This window comes from Microcaecilia unicolor, chromosome 1, assembly GCF_901765095.1.
Source record: "Microcaecilia unicolor chromosome 1, aMicUni1.1, whole genome shotgun sequence".
NCBI lineage: Eukaryota > Metazoa > Chordata > Amphibia > Gymnophiona > Siphonopidae > Microcaecilia > Microcaecilia unicolor.
This window is the reverse complement of record NC_044031.1, coordinates 29,736,716-29,754,134: the sequence shown is the minus strand read 5'-3', so window position 1 is coordinate 29,754,134 and position 17,419 is coordinate 29,736,716. Positions and strand designations below refer to the sequence as shown.

Genomic DNA, 17,419 nt, shown 5'->3' with positions numbered 1-17,419 from the left:
CTGATAAAACAGACGAAGGCGCGACCCGACCTTCACCAGAGGCTGGACCCGCACACCTTCATAAGGAGGACATTACCATTTCCGGCACCTCTGAAGGAGTCCCGACCTCCTCGACAACCCCCTCGAAAGGACTGCGTCCGCTGGAAAAAACGGCTTTTAGAAGGAGATACAAATCTGCCTGGCCTGTACCGCCTCGCATCCTTAAACCGACCTCTAGCCGAACCACCTCAACTAGCCACCTTAGACCGTAACTCCGGCAACCGTGAGACCTTGGTATCCCCAAGATCACTCATCAGTTTATCCAAGTCCTCTCCAAACAACATAGAATCTTTGAAAGGTAGAGAACACAACTTTGCTTTAGAGGCCACATCTGCCACCCAGCCCCTAAGCCAAAGAGCCCTGCGAGCCGTCACCGCCAGAGCCATATTCTTAGCCAAAGCCCTTAGCAAATCATAAAGGGTGTCCGCCAAAAACGAAGACCCCATCTCCAATTTGGCCAGGTCCTGAACCAAACCAGTCCTATCTAACGCAGGCTCATCCAAGAGCTTCTCCGCCCAACGGAAACAAGCTCTGGCTACCAAGCCCCCACACACAGAGGCTTGCAAGGCCAAAGCCGACAAATCAAAGCTGCGCTTCAGAAAGGACTCTAGCTTCCTATCCTGAGGATCCCGTAAGGCTGTACCGCCATCCACCGGAATGGCCGTAGCCTTAGTAACTGCCGTAACCACCGCATCCATAGTAGGTGGTTTCAGCAGGGCCAAATCTTCCGGAGGCACGGGATACAGCTGCGCCATAGCCCTAGACACCTTACAAGCAGCCTCTGGCACAGACCATTCCTGAAAAACCATGTCTGTAATGTCTGAATTAATGGGAAAGGAACGGGAGGCTCTCCGAATCCCCTTAACCAAGGGATCTACCTGGGGTCCCTCCGCAGAGGGAGTGGCCGCCGGAGCAAACTTCCAAGTAGAGATCACCTGATCACTGAGCTCTAACAACTCCTCCTTATGAATAATGCGCACCACTGAAGAATCTTCCCTAGGCCTTAGCTCATCCTGATCCTCAGACTCATCTAAGAGATCCTCCTCTCCTGGGTCACTCCAAACCTCCGACCCAGGCAGAGAAAGTATCTCCATAGGCTCTGAAATATCCACCTGCGGACGCTTAACTCCCACTGAGCTAGCAGTCTCCGGGGAACAAACAGCCTGAGAGGGGCCAGCTCTCCAGGCATTATACAGAGACCAAACAAACTCAGGGGGAAAACCAGACCCCCCCCCCCCACGCTGCTGAAGCCCCAACACTTCCCGCAGTCTCCACGACGGACCCCCCTCGCTCCCGAGGCGGCAGGTCCATCACGTGATCCGTGGCTAAACTAGGTGCGCTTCCCGCCACACACGGGTCCCCCGGCGCCGGTACGGAATGCACGGCCAAAATGGCCGCATTTCCCGCCTAAACCGGCCCCGCCGTTGCTGGCCCGAAATGTGCAGTCAAAACGCCGCCCAACACCTCTGCCAACTCAGGGGAAAGCACGGGGGCAAGAGCGCTGACAACGTAGGCTCCCCACAAAATTTACATTGGCCCCTATCACTTCAATGCTGCGCTTCACGCAAAACCGACACCTCGCCGGCTTAGACATAATGGCCTCGAACACAATAAAAACAAACAGTTGCTTTGTGCTCTGACAGACTAATAGGCAAAACCTCCTAAGGCAAGAATGCCCTTGAAGACGTTTTATCTCTGGACTGCCACAAGAACAGCCAAAATAGCCGCCTTTTAAAAACTTTTTTTTAAACCTCGTTGCTGATGCCTAAACGCCTCAAGGGTACAGAACGAGGTCTGTAGCCGAGGTCAAGCAGTCCTCCAGAGGAAGAGCACAGGGGGAGGGACCCGGCCACCCGGGTATGACACCCCACAGGGAATAAGAAGCCCCTTAGGACTTACACCCTGTAATAGAGATCCAAGTGTGGGTTCTCTAACATTTACAACCCAACCTAGAAACCCCAAACGGGCCTACCAGACTGAGTACACTGCACAGGCTGCACACATCTACCCTCTGCTGAGACTGAGAAAATACTGGTTTAGTAGAAGGTCCAGGGTTGCCAGGTGGAAAATTTTTTCCCAGCCCAATCGAGCCCAAAAAACAGCCCAAAACCCGCCCAAACACAAACCCCGCCCCTGACACCCCCACCCCGCCCCCGCCGTCATCAACCCCGCCCCCGCCGTCACCGGCCCCGCCTCCCACGTCACCGGCCCCGCCTCCCCGTCATCGGCCCCGCCTCCCATGTCATCGGCCCCGCCTCCCACGTCACTAACCCCGCCCAAAACGTCATTAACCCCACCCAAAAACGTCACTAACCCCGCCCTCCCGCGGCTGAAAAAACCGCCCTGAAGGCCAAAAACAGCCCAAAAAACCGCAACCCGCCGCGGGCAAAAATTTCCCGCGGCGGGTCGCGGAAAACCGCCCAATTGGGCGGTAAAACCGCCCACCTGGCAACACTGAGAAGGTCTGCACAGGCTACTTGTATAAGAAGTTTTAGTGTTCTCAGTCTCCCTCTGCTGGTAGGAGTGCATAACCCAAGCGTCTTGAACAGTCTGGAGGATTGCTGAGGAATTCTAATTATTGCCAATTAGTGTTAATTGCTTATTAGGGTCCCATTATTGGATCTGATTGGCTCGTTAATCAATTGAGTTATGTGCACCATTTGGCCACGCGACCAGAATTGCACGTGTAACTTTAGTTACCAAATATAGAATCAAGAGGGTTAAGGGGTTAAATATCGGCACTTAGCTGGTTAAATGCCAGCTGGCCGCAAATATCCTGATATTTAATGGAAGTACCCGGACAAAGCCCAGCATTGAATGTCTGAGCATAATTTTGGCGGCTGAACAGTGGGACTAAATATTGACCTCTCTGTTTCTTTGGTCCTGAGTTCACCTCCCAGAAACAGTGGGGTTTGTAGCACAATAATACACAAACAGGAATGCCTTGGAAAGAGGTATTTTCTACAGAAACAAGCTTGTTACACATGTACAGCACTTGGACCAGAAAATGAGCTGCTTGTATGAGTGGCTCTGTGTTTGACTGAGCATATTATGTATGTATGTGTGTGTCTGTGGACAAGGATGTCTGTCTGTCTGTCTGTGTCCTCTCTGTGTTTTTATACATAAATTCGCCTTTTCCAGCACCTTCTTGTTCCTAAAATTTGGTCTATCTCCCTATTTTCAAGGAGGTATGAATTCTTTTGAATGCCCATATCTCTTGAGGCAGCCTGTCTGGTTTCTTTTGTTATTTCTGAGCATTGCTCTTTTACCATGCAAAATAAGCTAAAAGGGTTGGACACATCCTACTTGCGCTGACATCACCAGGGACGAGATTAGGGTCAGAGCTGCTCCCAGAGGTCTTTGCAGGTTAACTCTCCAGGTAGGCCCTGAAGCCTTGGTCGGGCTAGCTTTCACTGTAGGCTCCGAATAGCACAGTGTCATGCTGACATGGATACTTTTTTTTTTTTCAAATAATACACTCATGCAGTCCTACTTTATTTAGGGGCCTTTTTACCAAGCTTAGGGGTCCTTTTACTAAGGTGCACTGAAAAATGGCCTGCGCTGTAGAATGCGTGTATTGGACACGCGCAGGTCCATTTTTTAGCGCACCTGGAAAAAAGGCCTTTTTTATTTTGGGCCAAAAATGGACACGTGGCAAAAAAAATTGATGCACATTCATTTTGGGCCTACCTGTATACCTGGTGGTCCAGCAGTGGTCACTGAGGGTAGGAGTGAAGCCCCTTCGCTCCTCCTGCCCCTTGTGGCATGTCTAAAAAGGCTGCTGTGATCTCTCATGGTACTTCAAGCTGCTGAAAGAGGTTGCAGCAGCCATTTTAGACTGATGCCACAAGGGGCAGGAGCGAGGGGGCCACATTCCTGCCCCCAATGATCACTGCTGGACCACCAGGTATACAGTTAGGCCTGGGAGGCCTACCTGGATGGTTGGGAGTGTTCCGAGGGGGGAGGCTTTGTTCTGTGAGCTTGGGGGAATGTAAAAACATAATTTAAAAACCACCGTGTTATGTGGGTCCTGGCTCGATATTCAGCCAGGGCTCCATAACTCTTATGAGGCCCCCGACTGACTATCAGCTGGACCCATATAAGCTCTGGGTGGTCAGGTCACCTCAAATTATCCCCGATATTCAGTGCTGGTGCCCGGACATGGTCCAGCACTGTGGGATAATTTAATCGGCAAAGACCAGCGTTTAAAAAAAAAAAGTTGACCGCCACCAGTTGAATATCAGAGGCGGGGGGGGGGGGGGGGGGGTATGAAACTGACATCTATTGCTGTAAACAGCTTATAGGTTATAGGCAGACAAGATATTGGTCTATAATTTTCCACAACATTACTTGGATCTCCCTTTAGAAGCAGAAGTGTTTCTTCCTATTATCAGCCATTATGACGTTAAGTTTTGCTGCCCGAATAATTCATTTTTGTAGTTAACAGTTTGAGTCAAATGTTGGTCGTTCCATCTAGGCCAGGGCTCTTCCAGTTTGGAGCTCCTTCCAATCTATTTCCCAGCTCTTTTGTTACTTCAGGATGTTCCATAACTTGTATGATTTTCCCTTTTATTTATTTACATTTATATCCTGCCTTTGTCCAAGGCGGCTAAAGTTCACATACATATTCATTAAACATAAAACAATCCACAATATAATAAATTTCTTCTAAACCCCCCCCCCCCCCACACACACAATATTACAGTAGTCCTCATTTATCCCAAAATGCCTTTACAAATGTCTCTTCATAAATGTTTAAATTGTTGAATGTTATCACATGTTCTCAAGTATCCAGGCAAAGCATTCCATAAAGATGGAGTAGAAAGAGAAAACTCTTGTTTTTGTCTCTACATAAGGTAAATAGAACTGATTAGATTTCTCAGATCTTAATCATTTTGGTTTATATAATTGCAACACATTTTGGAAATAAGCTGGAACAATCCTATACATATATTGACGAATCAACAGAAGAATCTTAAATTGAACTCGGTACCATTCAGTTCCTTAGTTGTGCTTCATGAAAGTGTCCACATAACAAGTGTCTCCAGAATATTTCTGATCCATCCTTAGTGGTATTTTCATTGTACTGATGCATTTCCCCAGTAAACAGCAGAACGTTTTTGGGTTCTTTCTAAATAATTTATTTTGAAATCTTTCTTTTCTGATTTCTTCATATTTCCACAGTTTTTGTGCTTCACCTGTTACTTTTAGTTTATGACTGGTGTATATGAATTTAAGGTCTTCTGTTAATGCAGCATGTGTCAATTTGCTGTTTTGGAGCTTTCTCATTTTCTTTGCTGGTCTTCATCCTTTTAGGTACCCTTCTATCAAGGACAATTCTCCTTGAAATGATTTTATTTTCTTTCAGTGTGTTTTGTCCAAGGTGGCATTATCATTCTTCTTTTCCTATGGCCCTATATCCTCATTGGTAAAATTCTCTTGGTAATAATTTTGGCTGCACAATATAGCATTCAGTTAATTTCTCTGATATCCATAGATCATCCCTTACACAGGTTATAGCCTTATTCATCTTGCTTGTCATACTCTTCACTCTGGTTCTTGCATTTACAGATTTGCCAAATCTTCCCCATTCAGCAGGTTATCTCCCACCAAAGCAGGAAAGTCTCCCGCTGAGAGACACATTATGCAACAGGGGATCCAGTGCCGCTGCTGCTGCTTCTCTCAGCAGCAGTGGTAAAACAAGAAAAGCCCAGGGCTGCAGCAGCCTTCAGGCATGTGCTGTTGGCTCTGCTGGTCCTCTTTCCCCGTAACAGGATATTGATAGCAGTGGGGGCAGAGGACTGGCAGAGCCAACAGCGCATGCCTGAAGGCTTCTGCGGCCCTGTGCTTGCTTTTCTTGTTTTGCCACAGCCGCTGCTGCTTATCAAGAGAAGCAGTAGTGGCCAGGAAACACTGGCTACTGGGTGGAAAGGGAAGGGGAAGAGGGCATGGAGAGGGAAGCAGGAGGTGATATGGAGAGAGCAGAGGGGAGAAAATGAAAGAGTGGGGATGCTGGATGGAAAAGGGGTACAGAGAGAGAGATAAGTGGAAAGAGGGGACATGGAAAAGGGCAGGGGAGAAGCTGCTGGGGAGAAAGAGGAGAAATGCTAGATGAAAGGAGGGAGAGAGAGGGGAAATGCTGGAAGGAGGGGGAAGAAAGAGGGAAGATGCTGATGGAAGGGTAGGGCAAGAAAGAGGAAAGACCCTATAAAGTATGGGGAGAGAGAGGGGATATGCTGAATAGAAAAGGGCAGATAAACATTGGATGGAAGGATTGAGAGGGTAGATTGGATGGAAGGATGGGGATAGAAAGAGGGGAGATGCTGGATAGAAGGATGTAGAGAGAAAGACACACTGAATAGAAAAGGGTAGAGAGAGAACTGGCTAGAAGGATGGGGAGATATTGGATGGAAGGATTGGGAGAGGGTATATGGGTGGAAGGATGGAGAGAGAAAGAGGGAAGATACTGGATGGAAGGATAGGGAGAGAAAGAGGAGACACTAGATGGAAGGATGTAGAGAGAAAGCAGGGGAGAGACTGGAAGAATGGGGAGAGAAAGAGGGGAGATGCTGGATGGAAAGGGGGAGAAGATAGAGTTAGTGAAAGACTGGAGAATAAGAGGAAGGGGCATTGAGAGAACATGTCCCCTCTTTCCACTTATCTCTCTCTCTCTGTACCCCCTTTCCATCCAGCATCCCCACACTTTCATTTTCTCCCCTCTGCTCTCTCCATATCACCTCCTTAGCCAAAATTGGGTGGCGGAGCAGGTGGGGGAAGAGAGGTTGGTGGTTGGGAGGTGGGGATAGTGGAGGGCAGACTTATACGGTCTGTGCCAGAGCCGTTGATGGGAGGCGGGAAATACTGCTGGGCAGACTTGTACGGTCTGTGCCCTGAAAAAGGCAGATACCAATCAAGGAAAGGTATACACATATGAGTTTATCTTGTTGGGCTGACTGGATGGACCATGCAGGTCTTTTTCTGCCGTCATCTACTATGTTTTCTATGAAAAGGTGAAAAGCCATAGGTAGATGAAGTAAAAAGAGGGAAATTAAAGAATGGATAGTAAAAATGAATTAAATCTGGACAGAGAGAGAAACAGAAAAATAAAAATAAATTGAAGACAACAAAGGAGGAGAGAAAAATGACAGGAAACCCTGGCAAGAGAGTTAAGAGAAGATGAAGGAAAGCAGAATCAAGAGACTGGGAGCAACACAATTAGAAAAAGTAAATAGCCAGACAACAAAGGTACAGAAAATAATTTTATTTTTAATTTAGGATAAAGTAATGTGGTAGCTGTGTTAATAAGGGTTAATACATGCAAATAAAATACAAAATAGATTTTGATTAGCCCTCAGGGACCAACACTTCCTTCCTCAAGTCAGGAGAGGATACCATAACAGCAGTGTACCGTCCTGAGGTTTTGGCCTCTGAAAGCTAATTGAAAAGGGTATTAGGCTAGTACAATAAAGAGATATCATCTTATTTTCCATTTTCAAGTGCCTGAAAAAGTGAGTGTGTGTGTGTGGGGGGGGGGGGGGGCAAGGCTCCCTTGTGGTTATGTCCCTGGGGGGAATAGATGCTGGATAGGGGGTGTAATAGCGTGAACAGAAACACTCCCTCTTACCCATCCCTGCTGTCACTGCTGCAAATAAAATATTTTCTGGAATGCTTGTGGGATTGAGGTGTACCAGGGGGTAGAGCCATGAGGTAGCTTAGGCAGAACCAAGGCAGAGTGGGGCAGGGCTGGGGTTGTGTGTACTAAAATCTCCCTCTCAAAAATTGGGACCGCTTGGCAGCTCTGCATTCAGCTTGGATAATCTTTCCCTCTCCTGTAACCCAGCATGCTCATCCATTTCCAGATAGACTAGTTGCTCAACTTCCTCCACCTCTGGATCATTTTTTTATTTTATTTTTTGTTACATTTGTACCCTGCACTTTTTCCCGCTCATGGCAGGCTCAATGCAGCAGGCAATGGAGGGTTAAGTAATTTGCCCAGAGTCACAAGGAGCTGCCTGTGCCGGGAATCAAACTCAGTTCCCCAGGACCAAAGTCCACCACCCTAACCACTAGGCCATTCCTCCACTCTTAGATTGACTTAAAAATGTCCAGGGAAAAACAGTGAGGAGATCTAGGTCACAGATGTGCAGAGATATATGAGGAGGGATATCACTAATCCCTTTATGAGACATTTTCTGCAGTTGTGGATCTGATGCAGGAGCAATTTGGGTGGGGGGAAGGTTTCTTCTTCAGCCCCCATTCAATATGAGCCCTCATTTGTTGAGCAGGGTCTTTTTCAAGATGGGAGTGTGAGAGACTAACCCATTTTAGGCAGTTGTTGGATGTCAGGGAAATGCACCCTTTTGTGGGTTTGAGTGATTCTTTCCACTTTCCCCCTGGAAATATTTTTTCCTTATTTACAAGTTAAGCATTTTAATATCACCCAAAACTGGCTGAAAGAGGATCCTGAATTTGAAGCAGCAGGTTTTTAAGTGGGGGGTGGAGTAGGGGGGGATTTAAAAAAAATTAATCTATGCTTCAGTGGGAACGGGATTTGGGGGAGGAATTTAGTAAAGGGGGTGTGGTACACTAATTTTCAGGAAGTCAAAAAGCATTGGCATGTGTTAAAGAAAATGTACATAAAATTGCCACTCAATGGTATTTGTTGGTGGAGGTGTGCTTATGAAGGCCTAGACCAAGCAGTTTCAGTACTGCTAAACATCTAATATCTAAGAATTAATATACAGATGAGGAGAAGTGGAAATTTTTTTTTCCGTAAATTATGATATTGAGCAGGCCAGGTGGAGCAAATACCCCACCTCCTCCCCACCTTCCTCTGACAGGCAATTGAAAGACAATGAGTCATTTGCCATTTGCTGTTTACAAGAGTGTGTTTATTAGCCTTTGAGAGACTTTTAGGATGCAGATCAAAGCGAAGTTCCAGGTGACAAGAGGGCAGGGCTAACAGAGGAGAGGGATAGAAAATCCTGCAATTCAGGACAGGATAGGAGAATGGCATGACTGCAGTAGGGTCTGTGGAAAAGGAATCCTGAATCCTTTGAAGTGAGATACAGATTGCTTTATTTGAGGATGTGCTGAAGTTGTAACTTTTAAGGAAATGAAATATATATTTTTATGTGGGCAATTGTAAGAAACAAATGACATATCCTGCATGACGTATGATGTGTTCCTGAGAACCAGTTCTTTGTATTTCAGCCTATATAACTGCCTGGTCTGGAAGACAAAGGTGGTCATGGAAACTCTTCCCCAGCCTCTATTAAGGCTCAGGAATATACGACCATTTCCATGGCTTTTTCCTTTTTGTCTATGCTCCCTCACTATCCTGTTTCTTATGTACTGCTCCTAATTTTATTATTTCTTATTTTTTTCCTGTTCTTGGATTAGAATAAAACTTTAATAATGTAAGAAGCTTCTTTGGTTTATAGTTGTTTTTTTTGTACTTTCCCAGCCGGTAGTACTAAGAAAATCAGTTGGAGGAATTTGTATGGGAAGGGTGTTGGGTTGCTGGTTCTGAGACCCAACACCCCCAGGCCCAAACATATTATAGCCTGGTTAAATTGAAAGCAATGTACCTGGGGGGGGGGGGGGGCAGATATTTGCTGGCAGACAGGCACCTTCATTCATATATGGTGGAGTTGTACAAAAATTCACACCCATTGGATTGAGGTGATTCAATTGTTCCCCTTGAGCTGAAATTCTGCTTGCTTGGAGCAGGGAACCAGGTAGTAAATGGCAATCTCAGCTCAAGCGGATGTGCTTAGCCACTGTCAAGTGTGAAACAATCTAATGGACCTACTGTACAGGAATGGAAACTTCATTTGGCAGTGGATCGTGAACTGGAGCAATTGACGAACAGGTATCATGGACATTTTGATCCTGCACAGAAGAATGGACACAGCTTATGGGTTGGAGTATTTTGTGAGGTGGGAGGGGGACAATGTTTAGCGGGGGCATGGTGCTCACTGAACAACAATGGGTGCTCTTTTAGTGGAGCTTATAACAGCTGGGGAGGGGCTTTGGAGTGAGGTAGATGAGGAGGAGGAGTTGGGAAGAGGTGGGTTTGAGGGGTTAATTACTGTTAATGACTTTACAGCTTGTGGTTGAATATTTCTGCCTTTGTACTTGCTTGTGTAATTATTACCAAAATATTTGAATAAACGAAGTTTAAAAAATAGGTGAAAAAACTTAATTGAAGAACCAAGAAAACTTTAATACTCAATAACATTAACCAGTGTCTGTGGCACAGAAAAAGCTCTCAATATGACCCTGTTTCAGCAAACAATGCCTGAGTCAGAAGTCATGAGATTCTATGGACAAAAGAATGATCTGTAACTAAATGAGTAAATACACATACAAAGAAATCTTCTTAAATATATAAATAGTAAACATAAAATGCTAAAAAAAACTAAATGAGCAATCATAAAAACTTAATAAATACATACATAGATGGCATGACATTCCATTTGAATAAAAAATGGACTGCCCTTCATTTATTTCACTTTCTTGCATTTCCAAATCTCCTCTCTTCACGGATATCTCTCCTGTGGCCCATCCTGTGGCTGCTGTGGCATTACCTCCTACGGCACTCCTTTCCAGCAGCTCCTTCTCTCTCCATCTCTCTCTATAGCAGTTCTCAGCTGTTTTAAGATATCTTTACCCAGATATCTTTTTTTAATTTTTTTTTCCAATCAAGGATCTTACATTTACATTGGTTGCCTTTTGCAGCTTTTTTTCCCCCATGTTCTACCATTTTCTAGTGAGCTATCCAATCCAATCCAATACATGATTTGTAGCATAATAGTAGCAGTACATTATCTACCTTTTATCTTCAGGAATCCACTGAAAAGATTTTACTCCCCCTAACCTTTTTTGATTTCTATGGTTTATCTCCTGCTGCAAGTCTATTGTTGCACCATTGCAACCACCATCATCATCCCTAATGCTTAAGATATGGGTGTGTACCTTTTTATTGTAGGTGATGTGTGCCCAATACGGATTATTTTTTACCCTTGTTACCATACTTCATCTATAGGGCGCCTTGTTGAAATGTATTATAGATTGTCTACAACAGGGTCACCACTTGGGCAGAAAAGTTTATTTTCTCCCCTTCAGGAATACACCAACTTTTATCTTGTACTACTGCATGGTATGCTCTCATGTTTTCTGATGCCTATTTTGTGTTAGAAGCTTTTACCACACTGTACATATAAATGGCTTACTTCTGAATGAATTCTCTATTGCACTGTGAAATATTCTTTCGCACCGAAGCTTGTATCACACTAAGCACATGTAAATAGTTTTACTTGTGTGGATTGTCTGGTGGACTGTAAGGCTGCATTCTTCATTGAGCCTTTTACTACACTCAGGACATGTAAATAGTTTCACTATCAAATGGATTCTCTAAGGCGCACTAACATTTTTAGCTCATGCTAAAAATTAGGGTGCGCTAAACGCTAAGGTACTCATAGGAAAATAAAGGGTGTCCTAGCTTGTAACATGTGCTAAAAGCACTAACACGTCTTAGTAAAAGGGGCCCTAAATGCTTTCTCCGTTTTGTGTTTTCACTGAAGCTTTTCCCACACTTAGTGCATGTAGATGGTTTCATTTCTCTGCAACTATTTTTTTTTCCAATTTATTTGTAATTTTATTGATATATACTGCAGTTGAATAATACAACATCTGAACCATCCATAACTTAGGTTCACAATAATAAGCATAGAAGATCTAACAGATAACTGAGGTCGCTCTTGTGACTGAAGCTTTTGCCATTCTCAAAATGCAAAACAATTTCACTCCTGTATGGATTCTTTGGTGTATGGTGAGTTCTCCCTTCTTTCTACAGCTTTTACCACAATCCAGTATGTGTTAATAGTTTCAGACCTAGATCACATCTGGTGTACTGCGAGGTATACCTCTTAATGAAAGTTTTTACTACAATCAGTACATGTAAATTGTTTTGCTCCTGTGTGGATTCTCACATGAAGTTCACCCTCCGTGTGAATCTTTTACTACACTCTGTACAAGTAAATAATTTCACCTGAGGCAATTTTTCCAAATGGGTTACTTTTGCACATACCGTGAAAGTAATAAACCTCATTCCTAAGCCAGGGCATGTGGAGTATGCAGTACTTTTGGGAGACTGAGATCAAAATACTTGCTGTAGAATTTGCATTGTGCCAAAGAGAGCTTCCCTCTGGCGTTCATAAGGTGTAATACATACAGGAAACCTATCATAGTGCTTTTTATGTCTCCAACTCTACGGCACTCTTTAATGATTTAAGAATGATCCTTAAAAGGTCTTAAATTGGCAGGAGGCCTACAGCACCTGACTTGGCTGGCTTTGCCTGATCTAGGCATCTGCCTTGAACTTTGTACATAAGAACATAAGAGTAGCCATACTGGGTCAGACCAATGATGCATCTAGCCCAGTATCCTGTTTTCCAAACAGTGGCCAAGCCAGGTCACAAGTGCCTGACAGAAACCCAAATCATCGCAACACTCCATACTACAAAATCCCAGGGCAAGCAGTTGCTTCTCATGTCTGTCTCAATAAGCAGACAATGGAGTTTTTCTCCAGGAATTTGCCAAACCTTTTTTAAACCCAGATACTCTAACTGCTGTTACCACATCCCCCGGCAAAGAGTTCCAGAGCTTAACTATTTGTTGAGTGAAAAAATATTTCCTCCTATTTGTCAACTTTATGTTGATCCAAGTGATTGCTTTTACTATCTACCGCTGTAGGTCTTTCTTTATGCTATTTTAAGCCTGTAAACCTCATTGGCCTGCAAAGTCAATTAAAGCAGTGTAGTAAGCCCTCAATAATTAAATAAATCTAGGCGTACTTGGCATTCTTTTTGATCAAGTCTGTGTCACTCAAAATGATGGGAAATAGCTCTGTATCTTTCTGCTATATTTTCTTGGTCTCAGGCTGCATTTCTTGATACTCAAGGATCTTCTCTCTTTCCATGCAATTCGCAGAGTAATCTCTCGGGACTGACACTTCTATGATTAATGCCATGCTGGTGTTTTTCTCTTTTACCACTATGTCTGGTATTCTCACATCCATCTTTGAATCAGTCAGGATAGGGACGTTCCGGTTATCCATAATTCTCTTAGGTAGGGTCATGATCCCAATGCTTTTTAGTACATTGATGTTGTAAATATTTACACGGATTCCAATGAATGAGACGTGCCACCTTGTTGTGCCTTTCTGTATAAAAAAGTTCCATCAGCACTTCGGAGCCAGCCACGAAATGAGCAACCAGTTCTAGCTCTTTCTTACAGAACTACAAACCAGTTTTTCCTTTGCTTGTTAAGAACCATTTTGTCCGTAATCCACTGTCCTGGGCTGCACCTGTCAGTTCTCCCTCTCCTTAACCATTTCTATGTGTCCAGGCTTGATCCATGTATGGTTCCTGGAATAATACTTTATATTTCCCACTGTATTTGTGCATTTGCCACTTGTTTTCCTTGTTTGCTGATCTATTTCTTTAAATATTTTTCTGTCCTGCTTTGCATATTCTGTTGGTTCCATTCCTGTACTTTCATTCTCATTCATTCTTTCTGCTCATCGGAATGCCTGTTCAAGCTTAATGATGGAAACAGATGCTGGTTGCTTGCTATTGGACCTCAGCACCTTTTGTGCATTTAGATCTATTGATACTGTTAAATACGCCTGAAGACCTATGATGGTAATCCTATATGTACATTGCATTTCTATGAGGCCCATTCCTCTTTTAGCTCTAGGAATGTATGGTCTGGACATACACTGATTCTTATAGACAACCTCATGACTGTGGAGGGATTTTTATTGTTCATGTGTCCAATTTTTTTAAAAAGGCTAGTTCACAATTCCAAAGCTATTTCAGTACAGGAGTCACAAACCGGTTGGTGGCTTGTATCTTATTCTTTGATGTAAGAGCTTGTTTCAGGATTGACTTTAATCTCCTTTAATACTCTTTGCTGGTGTTTTCTCCCAGTAGTACTTTATGCTGGATCATTGCTCCTTCCTGTTCAAGTTCCTTCATGTCAGAATCATCAGTCAGAGAGATGTTTATAGTTTTACTTAGTTTCCCTCCTAGAACACTTGATTTAGCACATTTATCCAGGCCAAAAGTCATCCTCATCTGAAAAGATTTTTACTACTCTGTCAAATGTTGATTATTGGAACTCCTGTGTGGATTCTTTGATGCCTTATCAAGTATGCTTTGTGACGGAAGCTTTTACCACACACTGTACATAAAAATGGTTTCACTCCAGTGTGGATTGTCTGGTGCATGCTAAGATTTGCTTTCTGCCTGAAATTTCTTCCACACTCAATACACGTATATGGTTTCATTCCAGTGTGGATTCTCTGGTGCCTTATGAAGTCTGCCTTCTGACAGAAACTTTTACCACACTCAGTGCATGTAAATAGTTTCACTCCCAAATGGATTTTCTGGTGCCTTGTGAGATTTGCTGTCTGACTGAAGCTTTTACCACACTCAGTACATGTAAATGGTTTTACTCCTGAATGGATTCTCCAATGATTTATAAGGGTTGTCTGTTTACTAAAGCTTTTGCCACACTCATTACACATTAATGGTTTCAGACCAGTGTGGATTCTCTGGTGCATTTTGAGGTGTGCCTTCTGATTGAAACTTTTGCCACACTCAGTACAGGTAAATAATTTAACTCCTGTGTGTATTCTTTGATGCATGGTAAGGTTCCCCTTCTCACTGAAGCTTTTACCACAATCTTTACATGTATATGGTTTAACTCCAGTGTGGATTCTTTGGTGTACTTTGAGGTGTGCTTTCTGATAGAAACTTTTTCCACACTCAGTACATGTAAATAGTTTCACACCCGAATGGATTCTCTGGTGTTTTGTGAGATTAGACTTCTGATTGAAGCTTTTACCACACTCAATACATGAAAATGGTTTCACTCCTGTATGGATTATTCGGTGCATATTAAAATTACCCTTCTCACTGAAGCTTTTACCGCATTCAGAACATTTAAATCGTTTCACCCCAGTGCTCCTTCTCTGATGAAGTATGATGCCATCTTTTTCAGTGACGCTTTTAACAGAGTCAATAGATGAAAATGGTTTCACCCCTGAATGGATTCCATTCCAACTGAAATTTTTACAACAGTCAGAAGAAGTATATAGTTTCTCATCTTTCTGAAGTTTCTGGTATTTTGAGAGGTTTATCTTCCTACAAACCGTATTTTTACTCTTAGTAGATGTGACTGATTCTATGCCAGTATGAGTTTTTTTATATTCTGTACGCGCTTTCCTGTGACTGAAGCTTTTCTTACAAGCCACACCTGAAACAGGCCTTTCTCTGTGGAACTGTGCATTTCTTGTCAAGTTTTCTTCCTGGTTGAAGATTTTGTCACAAGCAGGACACAAGTCCATTCTCAAGCTTTTCCCATACTCTGTACTTGTACACGTTCTAGGTTCTTTATTATTTTTCTCATGTTGCATTAGCTCATTCGTCCTACTAAAATCTTTTCCACACTCAGAGCATATAAAACGTGTCTCTTTTCTGCATGTTTTCTGTTGTCCCTGTAGTTCTCCCTTTTGACTTAAGGTTTTCACACAGTCAGTACACTTACAAGGTCTCTCTCGACAATCAGGTTTCTGGTGTGATTTCAGCGTTACCCAGTCACTAAAGGATATCTTACAAACATCACAGAAACATCTTTGATCTCTTTTCTGCTCTTCCCCTGTATCTGAGATGGTTCTGGTACTCTGCTCACAGAGAGCTGAGTCTCCGATTGAATTTTTGTGTATATTTTTTGATATCCATTGACTTTTCCCCTTTCTGCCCCAGTCAGAACAGGAAAAGGTTTCTTCTTTGTCTTTTTCTAGATTAAAAAAAAAAAGAGAGAGAGAGAGAGAGAAAGAATATTGGGCATTATTGTAGGAGAAAATAAGTTAGGCAATTCAGTAATACATCAGCCCTTTGTAAATCTGCCACTTCCTCTATTAGGGAAGACATCATTTCCAAGCTGATCACTGCAAAAAATGTGGTTAGAATATATGAACACATTCAAATTAATATTTAAGTAGAGGAGTGTGGTAGCCGTGTTAGTCCATTCTTAAGGTTATCAATAGAAATCAAACAAAATAAAACATGGAAAAGAAAATAAGATGATACCTTTTTTATTGGACATAACTTAATACATTTCTTGATTAGCTTTCGAAGGTTGCCCTTCTTCATTGACGAAGAAGGGCAACCTTCGAAAGCTAATCAAGAAATATATTAAGTTATGTCCAATAAAAAGGTATCATCTTAACTGTTTTAGTCTTTAAGGGTGTTGATGTTGGCAATAAAGCTGTACGACTCATGTAAGAGGCGGAGAAGCTAGATGAAGGGTTATAAGAAACAAGGCCCTGTGCAGCAGGCCGTGCCTTTAATCTACTGTCTCTTGATGAAGAGTTTTCTTATTATCAATACCCTGAACAGTATATCCTATGTGTGGTAGCACTCTATGAAGTTGGTGTCGTTCATAACTTGAGGGGGGAGGTGGGTGGGGAGAGGGGATGGGAAGGGGGATAAAGCAAAAAACGTTAACAAGCTGACTTGAGTTATCACGTTGATATTTGGATTGATCTTCTTTCAGTGTAAAGAATGTACAAGTTTTGTTGTTCTCAATAAAAACAAAAGGTATCATCTTATTTTCTTTTCCATGTTTTATTTTGTTTGATTTCTATTGATAAAATTAATATTTAAAAGTGCTTTTCGATCTTTCAACATGGGCATAAGAAAAGCCATGCTGAGCTGCTCCAAACTCCACTGAGGCCACTATACAGTCTCCAGCAGTGGACAGACCAGGTCATAAGCACCCAGCAGTTCTCAAAATGTAGATCTATTTCTCATGGCTCATTTCCAGGGATGAACAATGGCTCTAAAAGTATTTTAAAAAATCAACAGAGAAAAAAAATATATCACAACACAAACTCTTCCAAAAGGCATTCAAAATAAGATTTTAAACTCATTTATATGGTGACTAAACCTTGTTAATCAAGGAAGGAACAAGCCTCAGAGCCAAACTGAGATCTCATCGGTATTAAAAAACACTTCCAATATTGCAATGTGCATAACCAGTGAAGTATAACTTAAATGTGGTCAAGTCACTTAACCCTCCATTGCCCCAGGTACAAAAATTTGTAAACCACTTCGATTGTAACCACAGAAAGGAGGTATATCAAGCCCCATCCCCATTCCCCTTCTCATCCCCTTTTAAATCATTTAAACATTCTAAATATTAAAAGGAACTTATCTGAGAGATCTTCGATTGAGCTTTCAACAGGAGCAAAAGAATGATTCCACCAATGGTGGTCAGCGTTTCGCTTCAGTGCTGCATCAGGGAA

At 42.9% G+C, this 17,419-nt stretch overlaps 1 protein-coding gene across 1 annotated transcript; it reads right to left on the bottom strand.

Annotated features, from left to right (window-relative positions):
* Positions 1–12,691: 12,691 nt before the first annotated feature.
* LOC115464338 (gastrula zinc finger protein XlCGF52.1-like) lies at positions 12,692–15,864 on the bottom strand. The gene has a single exon (XM_030194729.1). It carries the CDS (start codon positions 15,524–15,526, stop codon positions 14,207–14,209), a length of 1,320 nt encoding a protein of 439 aa, XP_030050589.1. The 5' UTR covers positions 15,527–15,864; the 3' UTR covers positions 12,692–14,206.
* Positions 15,865–17,419: the final 1,555 nt, after the last annotated feature.